Below are 20,869 nucleotides of genomic sequence, written 5' to 3' on the forward strand. Positions count from 1 at the left end.
AAGCTGTTTAATTTGCCCCTTTCCCTCGTGGTATAGCATTGCCTTCTTTTAACCTAAAGTATATATGCATACTGGTGGAAAAACACATTTAGGGCACAATTTCACGTTCGACTACAGGGGTAGTTTTCTCAGTAACTTAGTGTTGTTTATGGCCCCTGTTCACCGCTTTCAGGCGCCGATGAGGCATGGCATAATTAAACACATAGCCCATCATTTTATGGGCGCCACTATAGGCAACGCATCGGTGACTTTTAAGGCTTCTATACCCATCACGACCGTTAGCATCTTTTCCCTAGGCAACCTCGCGACACATTTCCTCTTGATAGTTTGTTTATGAGTTAGTCATGTGAGGGGCAAATAACCGGACTGTACTCGAAACGTTAAAGTTGTAAACATTTCGTAGTTCGAAACAAGGTAGAGTTAAAATGAAAAGTCTTTACTTTTTCTTTCTTCTTCCTTGATTCATTTATCGGTGTATCCAGAGCATCATTAAAGATGAAGTTAAGTTCTGGTCATGCGATAGCATTGTGAAAGAAACGTTGTTGGATCGATCAGAAAAGGTTGATCATCTAGCATATATACGCATTGGTGTGTACTGCAAGGTTCTGGAATCATCAACATGATAAGAAGTTTGGCCATGTCTTGGTATAGTTACCAGCACTGTACAAAGAAAGATGTAGGCCTATATGGGACTACATGAGCATGTGGTATAAAAATCCGTCCCGATTTGTATGATGTTACATGCCATATTTAGACTATTAAGGCATTTGAAGAGCCATGCTTATCAGCCGGGAACATTTTTCACCTGATGCATAATACAATGATAACGCTCACCTCTTCCCAGAACTCAACCTTCTCTTTAAGTTTATCAAACAGTTAATTTAGCTTTCATTTAAAGGTGTGGGTTTTTCAAAGGGGAAAAACGATATATCACTTATATTCGCAAACTTATCTCCGATTTAAATTCGATCGTCTAATTGTTGAATTCTAAAAATTATTTCAAAAGCTAATAGACATACATCTTTGATTGTAAGCTGGAAGCCAATGAATTAGTTGATATCGGGGTACAATTACACTAGTTGAAAAATCCTTAGAGGAAAACGATCAAATAAAATGGTGACGTATATTGCATTTCCAGATAATTCACACTAGGTAAAGGCCGTGTCGTTGAAGAAATGGGCCTACATACCCTTCTTTTGAAAACCCACGCGGCTTAGTTTTGGCCTAGATACCTAAAGCATTTTGACAAATAAATTGTAAACGTTCCATTTCAAAATGCAGTCATTCCAAAGTTAGGATGTGCATAAATAGAATATATACCATTCCAAAATGGTCAATATTAATTGTATATAATGATTGGATTTAATTTTTTTTTTAAATATATATTAAGTGCCATACAAAACGGAACATACTTTGAACATCCTCTCCGCCTACACGAGTTAAATCGTCGCTTCAGTTGAAATGCCTTTGGCGACAGTAGATTGCTTTGAAAAATTGGTAGGATTACAGATGAATTGAATGAGAGGGGGAAATTACGATTTTAAAGTAAGACCGCTATAATGCAGTAATCCCGATCATTTTAAAACGAGATTAAGACTGACAACATGGAAAAAGAATACGATGAAATTAAACGAACTATACAGAATCAGCGGGAAAAGAGAAGATTAGGAGTGAAAATAATATTGAAGGAAAAGAAAATTCAGGGAAAGAAATTGAGGCAAATCATCTAAAAAGGTTGCATACAAAACAAGACAAGACAAAGAAAAGGTAGAATAGAATATGGATCAGGATAGGAACAGTAGGAGTGCAGTCCACGTGCGACGGCCATGATTTGGTTATCCCTTCATTATTAAACTATTCGTCCATCCACCATCAACTGGTGAGATGAAAAATGTCTCTATTTATGAAACCTATCCATCCAAAATAATTCACACTAGAAATTCATATTGCTGCGAGTACCTCAAATTCTCAAACCCTTTGTGTCTTGAAACAGACGGCTTGTAACCCCACATTAATGTTCACTACATTACTGCGAACTATGGTATTTTTATAATTGTACCTCAAGATGCATGCAAATGTATTTCTCATTCTCGATAATGTTGCATGTTTCTGTATCACAACAAAGTCTCGACACCCACACCCCCGTTCTGAAAGTCACATTATTACTGTCATAACATATTACAATGAATATGTCAATTTACTATGTTAATACATTTACATTAATCGATACAATGGAAATGTATTCTCATTCTAAGCCACCCCCTTGATTTGAAAGTATATTTGATTTATAAAATGTCGTTTTCTTTAATTCTTTACAGCTCTGGCAGATGGATGTAACGACATAACAGAAGATCACATGCTCAGTGGATGTTCTGCGAAAAGAAAATCGATAGAGGCAAACAAATATGAACGGAAATAGTAAATCAAAGGGGCTTGAAGAAACCTCGAGGAGCACCGTCCGTTTTGCTTTAATCTAATCAACCCGTCTGAATAGCTCCTCGGCATGTAATGGGGCCATTTATTATTAAGTGACAACTCAACATCGTTCAACTTTGAAAAGCACACACTTTGCAGACTCGGAAATTTCGTCTTTTTATTTGATAAACGTAACACACTTTGAAAAGGAAGACAAACGAGCAAGATCAGCAAGGAGAAGAAGAGAAGGAGGAGGAGGGAAAAGAAGAAAAAGAAGAAAAAGAAGACGAAGAATAAGGAGAAGGAGAGCGAAAAGGAAATATGGCGGTGCCGACATCGCACCGTGATGGCAGCGAACCCGGTATGAATGCCGAATGGGGTAAACCTGGGGGGTTTGACGGGGCAGATGTCGTTATTATAGCCCCAACCATGGACATAGGTTTCGCATACAATTACAGTTTAAATGATTCCCTCGATGCCAGTGGAAACGAAACAGACTTCGAGGTCCCTGTCTTTACACCGGAGTATCTCATCCGCGTGGTCACGCTCACGTCCATCATGGTGCTATCTGGACCTCTCAACGTCGCCGTCTTCGCCTCACTCTGGCGCGAACGACGTCGAAAATCACGCATCAACCTCCTCATCATGCACCTCACCCTCGCCGATCTCCTTATCACTTTCATCAACATACCCACCGATGTGATCTGGTTCTGCACGGTTCGATGGCTGGCAGGGAATGTCATGTGTAAATTATTAATGTTTATCGAGTCGAGTGCGATGTACGCCTCGTCGTTTGTTCTTATCGTGATCAGTCTAGATCGTTTCGCCGCCATCGTCCACCCACTCAGCGTCAGTAAGGCAGATAGGAGGTGTAAGATCATGCTGCGGGTGGCCTGGTCTTCGTCGGTCTTCTGTAGTATTCCACAGGTAAACTTAATCACGTTGTTCTTGAATTGATAATTCATACATTTAATTCATTTCAATGGAATTCAAATAACAGTACTTTATTCCATTTCTTTTCCCATATCAAGAAGATACTCAGGTAGAGCATTTGTAGATGCATAATGCAAATAAGCAAATTAACAGAATAACAGTTTTAACGTAAGGGAGACGGCGTTAAACAACTTGGGAAAACATCTTGCTTTCATTTCATTCAGTTAAGCAATGTGACAAAAAAAGTGATGTAAATACAGACCCCCCCCCTCTCTCTCTCTCTCTCTCTCTCTCTCTCTCTCCCTCTCTCTCCCTCTCTCTCTCTCATTGCCAGAATTATATCCATTGTCCAAAACCCATCCTCGTAATATTATGTTACACAACAAAATCCTATCATTGTCCATATCTCTCCCCATTTTTTTGTAATGGCGAAAGTGAAGATGAAATCAGCGTCACCCTGTGTAAGGATCAAATTGCAGAAATTCAATACTCAGAAGCACAGTGAAATAAATTGAATTTCCAATTTCAGAATGAAAGGAGTAATGGAAATTTTCAACTAATTCATTTTTGTGGCTTTCAATCTGAGTTTGGAAGTATTATAAAAGAAGAAAGTTCACTCCAAACGGGCGGGATACATCGGATGGGGAAAATCAAAGCTTTCATTCGTCTTTAAAAATATCGTCTGTTTAGAGCCAAAAGGGCGTTAACTCATATACCTTAATACATAGTTAACTGCCACAGGTGCATAATATACTGACAGTCTTCAAAATCTTCAGACAATTCAGGAATTTTAATTTTAATTAACCAGACTTTGTAAAATACTTTACCAGTTTTAGCAGTACTTGTTAATCCCGAAACTACGCTGAATTGGAGTAGTGTCGTATTCGAGGGGTTTAAACACATGACTGCGGAGACGAAAGTTCGAACGCCATCTTGGCACTGGTGTCTTTTATCTAGACATTAATCGACTTTTGCCACTCTCGACTCAAGGCCGCTAGTGTAAAAGGAAATGTTGAAGAAATAGATCGAATACCACAAATAACTTAAGAGATGTTATAATCAACGAGATAAACTCATGCAGTGTGGACCACAGAAGGCCAAAGATAACTATTTTAGTTATAGGTGAAGATATTTATGTCAATAGGAATCGGAATACGGACATAGTAATATGAATATGGCTTATATAATATAGGAATGATATAGGAAAAAAGGTATGATGGGAAAGGACCTCCTAACATTCGTACCTGAATTGCATTGATTGATGCATACATTTAGAATATTAAATAACATTCGGATGTGAGGAGGAAGAAATAAACTCAGACTAAACATAACATAGTGACATTACCAGTAACGATTAGACGACGAACACGTATGTATGCATAGAATGTCTCGTAAAATAATAAATAAATAATGAAGCTATGAATACTATGCTTGAAGCGCAACAAAGATTACAACTGTATAACATTACCCGATGCCCTTGATAAAACACATTATTGTTGGCAAGAAGTATTTACATGACTAGCAATCATTGTGTTCACGACGGAAACATCAGCGTTTCTCACATTTTAGCAATCATGTGTTCATGTAGGTACATCAGCATTTCTCACTTTCACCGGTAACAAACATTTTAGCAATCATGTGTTCATGTAGGAAACATTAGCGTTTCTCACTTCCACCAGTAACATACATTAATAACTCCCATGGCCCCTCTTACTCTTGCTGTAATCACCCTTTTGTCATGTTTCTCTGTCGCTTTTGCCGCTAGACATTTAATCATCCATTATATTGAGGGTTCACACTCTCAAAGATTCATGATTGTGGTAGAACAGTATTAAACATTCATCCTTCTTTATTTCCTCTATGTGATGATTTTACTAACTTTTATCCTATCTTTGCGATTACCTTTTCTATGTAAAAGTATTTTATGGAGCCAATTGTTGCATTTATAAGAAAAAGAAGCAAAAATCACCCCGTAAAAACTACATCCAAAGAAAACAAAATCGAAAACAAAAACAAATACTAGAAAACAACATAAACAAAATAAACAAACAAAAATGCCGACTACTAGTCTTTTCTCTGATTTGTTTGCTTCATTACAATATCTTTGCTTCATCAAAATATCTTTGCTTCATTACAATATCTTTGCTTCATCACAATATATTTGCTTAATTACAGTATCTTTGCTTCATTACTCTATCTTTGCTTCATTACAATATCTTTGCTTAATTACAATATCTTTGCTTCATTACTCTATCTTTACTTCATTACAATATCTTTGCTTAATTACAATATCTTTGCTTCACTACAATATCTTTGCTTCATTACAATATCTTTGCTTCACTACAATATCTTTGCTTCATTACAATATCTTATTAGTATTGATCAAAATTTGGATCTAATTCTACCAAGGCCTAAAAACAAAGACCATTACCACCGAATGACAAAATGCTATGGCATTTCTACTTAGCTATTATTAGCATGTCAATACTATACCATGATGGCAAGGGGAGAATTATTAATCAATCTAGGCGATATGGTTGAATTCCTGCATGATTAGAAAGGCGCTAAGTAAAGTTGTGATATAATCCCGATAATGCTGTAATTATGATCAGGCCGTAATGATGGAGGTCTTTGCAATTTAGTTTAATACAGCAATTTGCGTGTAAGCCTGATCATACTCATTTTTAGCCCAGCTCTTGATGTTATTCGTAATTTCGTCATGATTTTTTTTTGGGTCAACTAAAATGGAATTGGGTTGTTATTGACGTAAACTAAGATCGCCTCCTCCAAAGTTTATCAACATAATTACATTCCAAAAAGCTTTCGCGGCACTATACTTTATCTCCCCTGGATTAAAAGTGAAAGCATCCTAAATGTCAAAATATAAATACAAGTTTGTTTTCTTCTTCTAAGGATTACCGCTTCTTCTATCAATATAATTAACGTTTATTCGAGAAATGACACCTGAAGTCTTCAATACATTTTTCCAGTTACAACGTCGACAATAAACCAACAAAATATCGACAGAAGTGAGTGTATTCAAGAAATGAGAGCATCAAATAAACTTGCTTCCGCTTTTTATACTTTAGTTTTTAGTAACGAACCTGTATTATATATTCATGCTAATTCAATTTTTTTCCCTTCCCCCCTTAAATTTCAATATAAAGACGTTTTTATTTCACTATCAGGGGCAAAATGAAGGGGGGAGGGGTGGGGGAGAGGCACCAGAAAAAGCAGTGTAGCGTTTGATTATTGTGACAGACAGTATTATCATTTATTATTATTATTACTTATACCGCGATTTTCCAATAAGCCCAAAGCGCTTACAGTAAATGAGTGTAGCAACCCAGCAAAAGTTATGTGATATTGAAATTTAGCTGTGTAAATTGGCATAATTATTATTATTGTTATCATTATTATTATTATGATGATGATTATTAACAGTATTACCATCATTAATTATGATAGTAGAGTAGGCCTCTTAGTAATACGTGTACCACTATCATCATCATCATCATCATCATTATCTTCTTCTTTATTATTATTATTATTATTATTATTATTTATTCGACCATTCATAAAAAAATAAAGGCGCAAATACAATTGTTCGATATCTGTCGGCAAGAATAAGATAAAAGTTTACATTGTAATGGCAGTAAAGTTACCATGTCTTCTCCTTCACTTCAAAACAAAATTTGGTGACGGATTCATGAGAGTGGAGAGGGCTGTCATATCCCCAGGTCCACTAGCTACATAATGATTCGATTGATGCTAGACGAAACTTCACATCAAACCAATGCTAGCGAACATTATCAAACATTCTTATTTCAATATCCATACACTCGCATATATTTTTTTGCTCCGATACCACGACTACCACCTATACCTGCAATTCGAATGATCGGTCCCCTTTTGACTTCAATACTACTAGTTTTTTTCTTCTAAAAGGTAACATAGACGTATTCTTACACCGTGAAAGTAATGTGAGGCCGCATAAAGAGGAAGTCACCCACATCACATTAGTGCGACCATGGGGGAGGTCCAGGTACTTCATGCCATGCTTAGCTAAATGGCGCAATGGTCCCCTGGCGCCACTTAAGGAACGCGTGAACAGCGCCCTCGGGATAACCTTGAAATGGCAGGAGAAACCATCGAGACAGATCGCACACTCTTCTTTGATTGGTCTGGCACTGAATGGTTCATAAACGTCTGAAGCGAAACGTCAAAAAGGAAAGAGAATGCGCTTGGAATCTATACGTATAGCAATTTAATCTGCCTTTCTTAAAAGCTCATTTCCTTCTTTTTCGTTAATCTCCTTTTTAATGCACAATGAAAGGTCAATAAACAAGAAGAGGAAGAATGAGAAGGAAAAAAAAAGGTGAAGAAAAACACGAACAATAACAAGAAAAAAATGAGAAGGCCAACAACAACACAACAACAACAACAGAAATAGCATTACCAACAACAACAAAAGTAAGAACAGCAACAATATAGAAGGAACATAAAATGATAGGGAGCGTCAGTTCAAACATTTCTTTAGAACAGTGCAATTCGACAAGGATTGAAGAAGCGATGCTCCAACCAAAACTATGTCCTAATTGTTAATATCTGGGGCCTGTTGCACAAAACTTACCCTTGATGGTAACTTTGCCATCAATGGCAACTACCATGGTAACAGGGCTCAACAGCCAATCAAAATCAAGGTTTCCATGGTAGTTACCATTGATGTTAATGTTATCATCAATGGTAAGTTTTGTGCAACAGTGCCCTGGACGCATCATTGGTAATAATGGCAAAGGTGCAAAATATTATGATATTGCTTATCATGGGATAAATATGATTTCCGTATTATTGAGAAGAAAAAAAACACGATAGTTGCATTTTATTGTGTAACTATATTGTGTGTAAATGGCAAAAGTCGATAACCGTCACAAATTGTAACTGTTTGTTCAGTCGCTAAACTTAACCGTAACGCATTTGTAGCGTAGCTTAATATCACAGGCTTAGGCGTTGCAGATTGGAAAAAGGTTCAAATCACCTTTTGTGTTCCTGTGGGACCTAAAAGGTAAGATGGGGGCGGGGGCGGGTAACGTTTAAAATAAAGTTAATTACATGAGGCTGATTTCATAGTCTATTTATATATTCGAAAGACATTCTAAAAGTCTAAGTTTGTCCTACTTGACAGAAGGTAAAATGCATTAGTTTGTGACGTAGATCCGACAAATCCTGGCTCAAAACGCGAGAACGTTGTTATTCCTTATCCAAGGGTATCAGAAAGCGGATTACCCGTAACAATTTCACAATCTTCATTGTTGATTAATCTATTTTTAAAATTTCCTGTTTAAACAAAAAACGCATAAATGGAAATAAAGGTAATACGAAGATTATTGTACTCCCACCAGTTAATTTCCTCCAAAGAGCACCCGAGAACCAAATTGATAGGCAAAAAAATGGCACAAAACTCGACTAGCTAGTTTCTTCTGTAAACGTCATTATTTAGTATCCGGCCCAACAGAATGAAACATTGATATTAACTGTTTAAGGAATGAAGACCGTTCCCATACATTATCGTTCAGGATATGTATATAATGATATTTTAAGCAAAACCTTCTGTTGTTGCATAAGTGTCAACATTATAACATTGTTTTTTTCAGGACAGATGTATTTCCGTAGATTTATCTTTCGACCCTTAACAACAACAACAACAAAACGTGCCACGATAATGTTTTTAGCAACAAATATGCCCATTATCAAAAGTGTGAGTCATCAACATTGTTATCATACTTATTAACCAATTTATAGACTGAGTGCAGTATCGTCACATATCGCTCTATGTTATTTTCATGACAGTCACTTGAAAAATAGATAATACGAACATTACATCGGTTCTTATTTGTTATGTTTGTGAAAAAGATTTTCCCCTCCTATCACACACTATACTTCCCATTTCATTTCCTTTTCCATTAAATCTACTGTCTTCTTTTCTGTTATCTGCACGCAGATTCGCCATCATCTTTCTGTCTTCAATGTTTAACCTTACATCTATCCCGCTCTCTTTTGTATGACAATAGTTATTTTCTTTTTTTAATGATCAAATTATGATAATCGGCTTCAATGCAACCTACTTATTCGTCTTTTAAGCAACAGTTAAAATGGAACAAGTGAAAAATATAAATGAAATAACACCTCACCTAAACAAATACATTTACTACTCCTTCACCGTCGTAAGAACATCGGCCATTGACCTCCGACCAGTTATAATTATCACCGATTATTGTTGAACAACTGCCAGCCATTCGCCAATATTTCCATGAGCGGTCGCAAATAAGTACATCTTTCCACAACCGATTGGCAACTCATCGACCACCAACTTATTACAAATTGGTTATCGATGGTTGCAGTTATTTTGGTCGTCGGAAGGCGGCAAATGGTATTGTGATTTATGCTTTAAGCGTAAAATTGCAAACTCTATAGTTCAGATCTCTTTCAATCCCGGTTCATGTCAACGACTGATAACATGCGGATTCATTTAGATTTATCCTCCCTGATATGAAATCAAATTTATTAGAATGGAGAAAGGGAAATAGATGACACGGGACGGGAAAAGTTTGAGACAAATCTCTATGAGAAAGATAAAAGAACCCCCAGCCAAATTGGCAACTCTGATTTCCTAAATTCGAACTGATATCCATTCTGGATGTCATAAATTTCCATCTTTAATCTAAGAAAATGTTTTTCTCAAACTTTCCCCGAAATACGTCACATTCTTCTACGTCCTCTTAAGGTTTTTCTGATAGGTCTCCGTGTATGAAATGATACTCTTTAACCAAAAATGCAAGTCGCCAATTAGTGTTGATGTCAGAGTTGACACGTTGAAACACTGTGTTTTTAAACGCGTTTAAAAACGCATTTTAAATCGCCCGTTTTTTCTATAAACATCAAAACATGATTCAAAACACCCCATAGATACGTGTGTTAAACGTTTTTATATGCATTTTATTTCTTCAATGTGTTAAAATTTGTTTGCTTCAATTACTCGTTTTTAATTTATTCTGGATTGAAAATGATTCCACAGTTCCTAATTTAATTATTAGTGAATTAGAACTCTCACCGCCCTGTCTCTCCTCTCTTCTCGGGTCCTCTGAACAGTTATCTGAGGGCTATAGCCAGGGGCGTGTCCAGGAGAGGGTCAGGGGGGGGGGGCAAGCCCCTTCCTCTAGCCAAATAAATACGTTAAAAATAGGCGGGGTTTTTTGCTCAAAAGGGGGGGGGGGAGGTGTTGAGTAAAATTTTTAAAAAAGAGCTCCACCCCCCCCCCCCCCCCACCCCCGCTAATTCGGCTGGCCGGCTGAATCGCCGCTAAATATTTCCTCACGAATTTGGCTCCCTCTTGGGCCCCCTCTCTCGCCGTTGGCTAGATCCGCCCCTGGCTATAGCAATCGACAGCCCACGATACCGTCGGCCCAAGAGGATAAAGCCCCCCCGAGACCGATAAGTTGGTCTCAATTGCCTTCTGCACAACTTTCCTAGAATTTTCGCTAAACGAACATTGTCAATCTTGTAGAATGTTGGTCTGTTGGGATGTTCCTGTTTAAGATTTCAAGTCCTAAAACGTTTTAATATGAGCCTCATTGAATTTAAATGCACATGCTGTAGTTTAGACCAAAAAACGTGCATGTCTGCTCTTTTTGCCAGTGCCCTGACAGTGAATGACAGGATGTAGTAAGCTTTCACACATTTATATTTTTTAACCATTTCTGAAAATTATGTGAAAATGAAATAAAAATGAAAAACCCCGATTTCTTTATATTTCATCACTCATTCTATATCGTATAGAATGCACATAAACTTTGATGTGCATCCGATTATGATCTAGATTTTCCTTATTTTGTGGTTTGTTTTGTGTCTTAGGTGCGTTTGTCATGGTTCTCAGTTGCGGACATTTCTTAAACATTTTTAAAACCTTTCTCTCGTTGCTTTCTCCGCCCCCTCTCTCCCTTTCTCCCCATCTTCTCCCTACCTCTCTCAACTTTCTCTTTGACCCTTCATTCCCTGTCCCTCTCTCTCTGTCTCTCTCTCTTTCTCTCTCTCTCACTCCCACTCTGCCATCAATGTCTCCATCTCACCATCCTTCACCACAGCTCTTCGTCCACGAGGTTGGCTCCCCACCGGAGGATCCCAGCTTCACCCAATGCGTCGACTACAACTTCGCCAACAATCGTCCTCGACTCTGGTGGCTATATCATGTCTTCGTTACCCTAGCCATGTACATTGTTCCATTAATAGCCATATTCGGCTGCTACGTCGCCATCGTCTATAAGATATGCAAAAAGTCGAGAGAAGGTGCGTAAACTGGTTCTAGGATACCTACTCCCTGGACATCCACCCCGGATAACCACCCCAGTCAACTACCCCCTAGGACAACTACCCCCTAGTCAACCACCCTCTAGGACGTCTACCCCGGGACAACTACCCCCTAGAACAACTAACCCCGGACAACTACCCTCCAGACAAATACCCCCTACGACAACCATGCTCTAGGACAACTACCCCCGGACAACTATCCTAGGGGTAAGTTGTCCTGGTTGTCCTAGGGGGTAGTTATCTGGAGGAATTGTCCGGGGTAAATGGTCCTAGGGGGTAGTTGTCCTAGGAATAGTTGTCTGGGGGTAGTTGTCCGGGGGTAGTGTTCCCGGGGGTAGTCGTCCTAGGGTGGTTGCCCTAGGGGGTAGTTGTCCTAGGGGTGGTTGACTGGGGGTAGTTATACAGCGGGGTGGATGTCCAGGGGGTAGGTGTCCGGATACGGCGTACAATCTATCACATCTATTTTATGTTCACGCTAATGCAAATAATGTGGCATCCACTCTCAACAGAGTGACTAAAACAGTCATTTTGCATTGGAATTCATTATAGTTTAGATTTGAATCAACTCCACACAATATTACCCCTAATATATTCTCCTCTACATGAAGGGTGATATGACTGTTGGATTGTTGGAATGGTGGAGGATAGAAGTTCATTCTGTCCACCCTACACTTCGTAGATAAGATAGCAGGTATCTGCAGAAGTACTTAAAACGTGATAACGTTATTGCGTGAGTCATCGTTACAAGGCATCATATCGAAATTCATGCCTAACCTCTTTAGATTATATCATAAATCAAACTTCTATTGATTACACAAATAATCTATGGCTGCTCATTAATATGTATATTTTTCACTTTTATATGTAGGCCTACTCAGATGTCTTTATTTGTGCTAATTGAATCAAACTCAATTAAGCTTAATCAAACAAATGCATATAATTTTAAATCTACGTAGGCCTATAGTCTCTGTCAATTTATGACAATAATGTGACTTTACATGATAACCTCAGTTTCGTTTCCTGAGTCACCGAATTACATACCTTGACTGCTACATCATTATTGTATCCACCTCCGGAACTTGTAAATACTTCCGGTTTACGGTGCACGCATTCGGCTCGCGGGTGGTACATATGCATGCGCAATATACAAATCCAAAAGCCATTTCTAGAATTCTCTCTTGTCGGTTGCTCCTGATTTAATTTGATTTTGTAATGAGTGTTCCAGAATAAATACTTAAGGAATCCCATTGCATAGCCATGATTTTGTAATTGTTCTTTCGGAGCAACTTTTTCCAGGCCGAGCGCTCGGCTGTATAGGATTAGTTGGCAATTTTAGCCACGTCACGTTTCTCATTCAGGGATATCTCTAAAGGGGTTTTCGTTTAATTTTGTGTGACCAGCACACAGCAGATTCACAGTATCGCACCATGTTCCAACTGACAATTTAGTTTGTAAAAAATAGAAAATTGCTTACGTTATATTATAAAAAAACGAAGTAAAAGGTACCCACAATCGAACTATATTGTAACGAGCACATATTGCTCGGTGATAACTGACTACTGTATATTCCTATTCCCTTAAGCCCCTGTTACACATATCTTTTAAAGTGGACTGAGGCCGCCAGGGACTTTGAATTATTGTTCAGATGATAGAAAATGGTGCTAAGGTAGTGACTTCAATGATAGATGTACAATTAAAGATAATCTGAAAGTTAGAGTGAAAACAAACTACTATTAATGATAACAATTGGGAAAACTGATCTGATCGATTCCTGAATTATCCCAACTATTTTAGTATAATTTAATTAAATTGAAGGTGCATGTAAATCGTCACAAAGTTATGAATTGGCTTTATATATCATTCCAAACATTTAAGTGTTGAAATATTATTTCATGGAAAAACGGTTAGGAGAATTGTAAAATTACTTGGGAGAGAAATACAGTTGCCCAGTGACGCCTTCAAAGAAAACCATAAATATCTTTGGTGTTTGAGAATCTTTTCAGAACATTTGCATGTTTAATACACTGTAAAAAAATAATAGTCGAAATAACTCAATAAAATTGAGGAAAAGAATTGCCTTATTTTTAGTAAGTAAATATTACCTACGGCATCTTAAGTAGAATTTACTTATTTTGCTGAATAAATTTTTACTCAGTTAAATCGAGTTACATTAACGTAAATAATTTAAGTATTGTAATAATTTTAGATAATTAAAAAAAAGCTATGATTACATATTGCACGATTTAGTACCCATCTAATCTAACAAGTAACATCCACTAATCATTCACTACTTCTATTTAAGATTAATCGTATATATATATATATCTACCACCATCACAAACTATTACATACGCTTCAATTCGACACATATTGAAAGGCTCCAAATTTTATATATACTTGATCGTAGCATCGTAAAAGGAAAATTGGTTGACAATTTCCTGAAATATCAAGTTTTGATTTGTTTTGAACTGGGTAACAATTAAAAATTGTCTTGTCTTTGCTTAGCCATGTTAAATGAATTAGTAAATGTTTTAAAGTCCTTAAATTTTCATTCAACCACAAAAAAGAATTGTTTTATTTAAAAAAGAGTTTAATTTGGTCTTAATGAATATTCATAAATTATGTAAATATTTCTATTACGCACTGCATCGGTCCTTACTTTAAAAAGATAAGAATAATCAACATAAATTGTTTGAGTAATACTTATAATTTCTGATTTTGAGTTAAAATTACTAAATTAATACAAGCTGAAATTACTTAAAGTTCTTATGTATTTGATTTTACTTAAATATTGAAAGTTTGAGTTAGCAAGACTTAAATTTAGTGCGTAAGTGGCAAAACTAATGTTTTCAAGTAAATTCTACATGGAAAAAATACGTAAAAATTACCAATGAACAAATTCTTTTTTTTACAGTGTACAGGGTTAATATAGTAGAAGGAAAATAATAAGTAACATTTCATACAAAACTTACCTTCAACAATGTTACCGGTTCACTTTAAAGTGACCCAATCACTATACTCCGCCATGTGTTAGCCACTTACGACGCACTGTAAAATCTCTTCAATGCAAGGAATTGCACATTTTCTAGGTACACTGTGCAAATCAAAAAACTTGAATCATTATCATTGTCATTTCCTGCTCTAGTAAAACTTGTCGCTTTTGCTCCTGGCTTTTTCTGTACGCTCTTGAGCCGAGGACGAGTTTGAGCTACCCGTAGGTTAAAGGTAATACAAAGTTTTGGTATGGGGTCATGAAATTGTTTCAAATGACGCACATGCGGTCCTACAATATTCAGTGATCGTTGTCGCGGTTGAAATCGAGTCTAAGTTGTGAAATTGTAAATAATAAACTCTTTATGTTGTATAGCTCCCTCTCAAGGTCAAGATATTTATTAAGCTATAAAACAATGTTTCTTGACTAAAATCTACCGATTAGTTGTTCCCGTTCGGAAATTATATATCACAACTACATATTCTGAGATTTTCATGGTCGCAGCTACCATTGTACGGCCGTAGGCACTATTTGAAATTCATCAAAATTTACTGGGAGCACCGGTAATTTTTATATTCAATTTTTCTCGAAAGCAGAAGTAGTTTAGGGGCTAAATTTTCTAGTGCTTATAATACATCCACAGGGGCATCCAAATATATCAAAATCGTAAAGAATTACCATCCACCCAATTTTCACAATTTCCCCAAACTTTGTATTACCTTTAATGAAAGTCTTGTAGGCGAGACAGACTCGACAGGTTTATGGATTTTATTTAGCGATGGCGGATAGCCACAGATCTACCCTGGTTACCTCATCACATTATACAGTAGAGGCCTCTGAAATCAGTTAGAAACCCACAAGGGATTTTACGGACTAGCCGCTCAAAACAACACATGTGTTGTTTATCTCGCTTTGTGATCGGGGGCTGTTCCGCAAGGCGGATAAATGCAAATAATTAGATATTCATAACTGTATAATGCAACGCCTGCGTGCAACCCTTTGGCCTATATTATTTCTTCAATTCCGGTGACCTATCAATATTGCATCCATACCAATGATTTATGAAGAGATCCCGGTGGTTGATACCGCTAGGGTTGTTTCAGCTGCGGAGATGTCGAGGGAGATTGTTACGCCTCCATCATTAGGAAACAAAGCTGACAATACGCATTATTCATATCATTTAGATAAGAGCATTAGTTGGGGAATAATTTTTGATTCCGATAGAGATATCACAGTAGATATACGCTGTAAATGCTCATCCCAAAGTACATTAGTGTAGCTTTTCACGATACTATTCATACTGTAACCCTCTTTCGTAGGTTGTATTGACAATCCAATATAGAAGCGATAAACAGATCCACATTTTAATGAATTAGTTCAGTTTTTTTGCCAAACATAGAGAAGATGGGTCGAACACAATCCAAGTATAAACAAACGAACAGCAGCAACAACAAAACATGTGATACGTTCTAAATTATTTTCAACTGCACCCACTCCTGCAAACCTGTAAACAGTCACTTACTTCCCATCCAGTTTATTTCACCATAGAGATCAAGCTATTGATGTCTTTCAAAAAATCTTAATGTGACAACCAACCGATTTGTATACCGAATTGATTATTTCGACTTCAGAAGAAGTAGGATATTATGTGTCTATTTGTCCTCATCAATAAATTCAATTATACTTTGCCTGCAAGTTGTATTTCTAACGTTTAACCTGAATTATGCAAGCCAGTCGTAGAGACTTTCAATAAATCTAATCGATGGCAGTTTCAAACCCGATTGCCTTGGCTAAGGAAATTATGTTGTGGTTACGTAAATGCCATTGTCATGATCGCACACTTCAATAGGTGATGCGCGTTGCCTCAGGTTGATTTTCGAAAGTCTTTTCGATTATGTGTATCATTTATTCTTAATTCTGCCAAATTACTTTAACTATCTTGCATCATTAAATCCACTAGCATTTGAATCAATGGTTTTTGTAAATGTATCGCAATCATTTAAACTTAACATTTTCAATCTAACGATTCCTTCCATGCAGTTACGAAGGCTTTAAAGAACGGCAACCATCCTGGTCTGCGTCGCACTGGCTTGGACCGGCTTCCACGTGCTCGCATGAAGGCCCTACAGCTTACAGCAACCATCGTAACCGCTTTCATCATCTGCTGGAGTCCTTACTACATCGTGAGTACATGGTATCATTTCGACAGTGGCTGGCAATCCGAGGAGAAGAAGATGCTCAAACCGGAGTGGGTCATCGATGTCCTCATGGCCTTGGGATACTCCAACATCTGCGTAGATCCGATCATCTACGGGCTCTTTAGTACGAAACTTTGGCGACAGTTACGAAGCTGTTGGAAGAAGAAGTCTCTCTCAGACTCGCGATCGCCCAAGACGATGACGAAGAGAACACTTTCATCGTCTCATTCGACGGTTACCAGGGCGACGTCGGTCAGGTTTGGGGTCATGACCTCTGTCCACTCGTGTCCGCATGAACATCCGGGTATTGAAATGAGTCACATGACCCAGACAAGAGTTGACAGCGTATCGGACTGAGGACAGCGCAGAGACTTGCGACGGAAGAATTACTTGGTAGGGGGGAGGGTTTAATTACATGGATGCTTCGTCTCCGAGTGCCTAGCGATTCATTCATTAATGTGATGCGCCCTGTTTGTTATACCAGACTGCGTATCGCTTATGTCTGTCAATTGTCATGTGTTTAATTAAGTAAGGCACAATTGAACAAAAGTTGTGGAACGCGCTATTCCAATCCTCCTGACTATCGGATCAATAGTCACTATGAACTGACAAATACCTGAATAAAAGAAAAGGAAGAAATTGCTAATTTTTACGGAGCAAATTTTATTTGGAGATATTCCATGGTCTTATGCACATTTCGCTTCATATATGATTATACGTGAATGTCGGGCATGTATTTATTTACTTATTCGGTATTTCCTTCGAAGTAAAAAAAAAAAAAAACCCAATATATTCAGATTCAACTGGGATCAACCTCTTTTTTTTGGAGAAACCATGAAAAACTTTGGTAACAGGTAAAGCGTACTACTTATCGCCGGTTTGAGTTATCGTGGATTTGATAGGTAAAGATCACCCCCCCCCCCCCAATATTCTTTTATGAATGCATATCCCCCTATATTGACTAACAACCCGTACAACAACCCCCGCAAACATACCCCTGGGACATTTGCCCCCCGGACAATTACTTTCGGACGTCTAACCTCAAAAAAAAAAACTACCCCCATGTGACAAATACTTCCTGGTAACTACCTCGGACGACTTCTCTTTTCGGACAATTACCTTCTAGGACACTCGCCTTGTGGATATCTTGCCCAGAGACTGTGACTTTACATAATGGCAACATATACCCCTCGAATAGCTAGGCTCCCAGGACATTCACTTCCGGACATCTACATTTGTACCTCGGGCTATTGCATTACGAGTTGTTGTCTATTGATAAATGTCCGGTACTTGTGGCCTAGATGATTGCTATACAGTAGGTTTGCGGGTGCACCATGTGTGAGAGAGAGAGAGGGGGTTGAGGAGTCATGAAAAGGACTCCTCAACCCTCTCTCTCTCTCTCTCTCTCTCTCTCTCTCTCTCTCTCATGGTGCACCCGCAAACCTATAGTTATACTGAATATCTACATCACCATGCAAGCCGACACTTACAAGCAGCATAGATGATTGTTGTTTAGGAGTCTATACTAGGTAACGCAACTTAGAAAAATAACTGAGCCTTGCGGACATCTTGCCCAGATACTGTGACTTTAGACAGTGACAACATATACCCCTCGGACAGCTACCTCGTAGGACATTTACTTCCGGACAACTAGCCCAGATACTATATGCCTTTAGGTAATGACAACATACTGTATACCACTCGGATAGCTACCTCCTATGACACTCACCTCCGTGGTCAACTACCCCCAGACAACTAACCCCCTAGGACAACTACCCCCGGGACAACTACCCCCCGGACAGCTTCCCCCTAGGACAACTATCTCCCGGGCAACTACCCCCGGACAACTAACACCGGACAACTACTTCCTAGACACTCACCTCCGGACATCTCGCCCAGATACTATGCCTTTAATAGATAATGACAACATAAACCGCTCGGGCAGATGCCTCCTAGAACACTCATCTCCGGACATTTAGCCCGGACAACTACCTCTAGCCCGGATATTATGTCTTAAGAACATATACCCATTGGACAACTACCTCGGGTTCACTGACCCTTGACATCCACATTGGGCGATTGCATTACGAGTTGTTGTCTATTGGCAAATGTCCGGGACTTGTAGCCCAGGTGATTGTTGCTTAGGAATCTATACGAGGTGACATAAGTGAGAATCAAATTCATCTTTATTCTTCTTGTTTTAAACCAAAAAAAACGTTATTATTATTTAGTATCACATTATGCTATTTAGCATGAAACCTTGGTGCTTGAAATTGATTTTTTTTTTAAAACAAAAATTAAATACTTATGATTCTTTAAATGTATTTTGATACAGTGGGCCAAAAAGGGTATGAAAATTGCCATGAGTTAGGCCAACTTTCAAGAGTAATATACAGCCAATTCTGGAATAAATTTTAAAAAGGACATTATCAAAAATATAGATTATTGTTGCTAGTTTACAATCATACCTATTAAAATACTATTTTTTGGTGCATGCAAGGTGACCGGGTAGGATATTTTCAAACATCAATCGCTGTTAACGCTTTTGGTTGCTTAGCTCTTTGGTACAGGAAAATGAAGCAACGGCCAATTGTCTCAAGCCTATATTTGTTTTTATTGAAATATAATAAATATACAACTTAGCTTTTATTTATCACATTCGCTGGACGAATAGAGATCTAAATTATAGAACAGCCGTCGATATTTTTTCATTTTGTGAACTGTACATACTCTGCTAATATATTTGGTACAAAACGGTTGCCCATAGTAACAATACTATGCCTATTTGAGTTTATTCTATTTTGTTTAAAGGGCATTATGACCAATTGGCAACTGGATAATTTTCTTTTAGGCAATATATATATTAAATATCGTACAGAGTCGGGATCATATATATTTTGACAGCCATCCAAACCAATCTGTAAAGAAAAATAACGCATTGAGGATATAGACATAACGATTGAAATGCCCAAACCCTTGGTTAAGACACGCCATTCATATTGGTTAGAAGCATAAATGATTAGCTATTATGACCGAAAATATTACAAAGAACACATAATTATCTTGAGTTTTAATAATTTTTATGTGTTTTCTTCGATTTGCCACATTGCCAGGCTTCTAACATTCAATCATGTTAATTGAATGGAGTAAAATGGTGGAAGGAATAAAGTTTGATCGAGGTGAAGAAGTTATAAAAGACATTACAGGAATACGAAAGGGTGCAGTAAGGTGCTTTGCCCCTTTCTCTCGGTCTTTTAATATAAATTTCTTCTCACAGATGCATTAAACAAAATGACTTTTCAAGAAGAATGATCCTTAGGTGAAGGAAATAACCAACTCGTAGCCATCACTATTTATTGTTTTCGTTTGTATAATATACTATTGTTTTAACTAATTACAATTGCTCTCAGGTATATGCGGGTCAGATATCATGGATGCGTCGTGGTATAGTGGTTCATTCACTTGACTCTCAATTCAAGGGTTGATGGTTCGAATCCCAGCCCAGCACTAGTGTAATTTGGCAAGACATTCTAGTCCACATTTGCTACTTTCCATCCAGGTGTAAATGTGTACCTGGCAATTAATGGGATAATAATAATTGCAAGACCCGATTACAAGAAAATCAACATCAAACTGATGGGGCTTTCCTGGTTAAAAATAATAATAATTATTATTATAATGATAGTCCGTTCTTGTACAACGCATAACGCATTATGATATTAAGTCTCTATGCGCTTCTAAAGAGCTTTTGAAATTATTACCCTAGCTTTAGCTCCGGCAGCCGTTATCAGTGCTCAGGCATTTCAAGGAATAATCCTACCAGGTATCCATTTACCTCAACTAGGTTGAGTTTGCCAAATGTAGATTATTATTATTATTATTATTATCATTATTACTATTATACATTTGACTATTAATGTCGCACTCAAACGTGTTTTAATGCAATCAGGTACACAAATTATTGTTC

The 20,869-nt window shown here is 37.6% G+C and overlaps 1 protein-coding gene across 1 annotated transcript; it reads left to right on the plus strand.

Moving 5' to 3' along the window:
* The first annotated feature begins 2,436 nt into the window (after positions 1 to 2,436).
* Positions 2,437 to 17,280, plus strand: LOC115917885 (gonadotropin-releasing hormone II receptor-like). The gene is made up of 3 exons (XM_030977445.1): positions 2,437 to 3,342; positions 11,490 to 11,691; positions 16,745 to 17,280. The coding sequence occupies exons 1-3, from the start codon at positions 2,737 to 2,739 to the stop codon at positions 17,257 to 17,259; spliced, it is 1,323 nt and encodes a 440-aa protein (XP_030833305.1). The 5' UTR covers positions 2,437 to 2,736; the 3' UTR covers positions 17,260 to 17,280.
* The last annotated feature ends 3,589 nt before the right edge of the window (positions 17,281 to 20,869 follow it).

The sequence above is a fragment of the Strongylocentrotus purpuratus genome, unplaced genomic scaffold (genome assembly GCF_000002235.5).
Source record: "Strongylocentrotus purpuratus isolate Spur 01 unplaced genomic scaffold, Spur_5.0 spur5_scaffold_9, whole genome shotgun sequence".
NCBI classification, from domain to species: domain Eukaryota; kingdom Metazoa; phylum Echinodermata; class Echinoidea; order Camarodonta; family Strongylocentrotidae; genus Strongylocentrotus; species Strongylocentrotus purpuratus.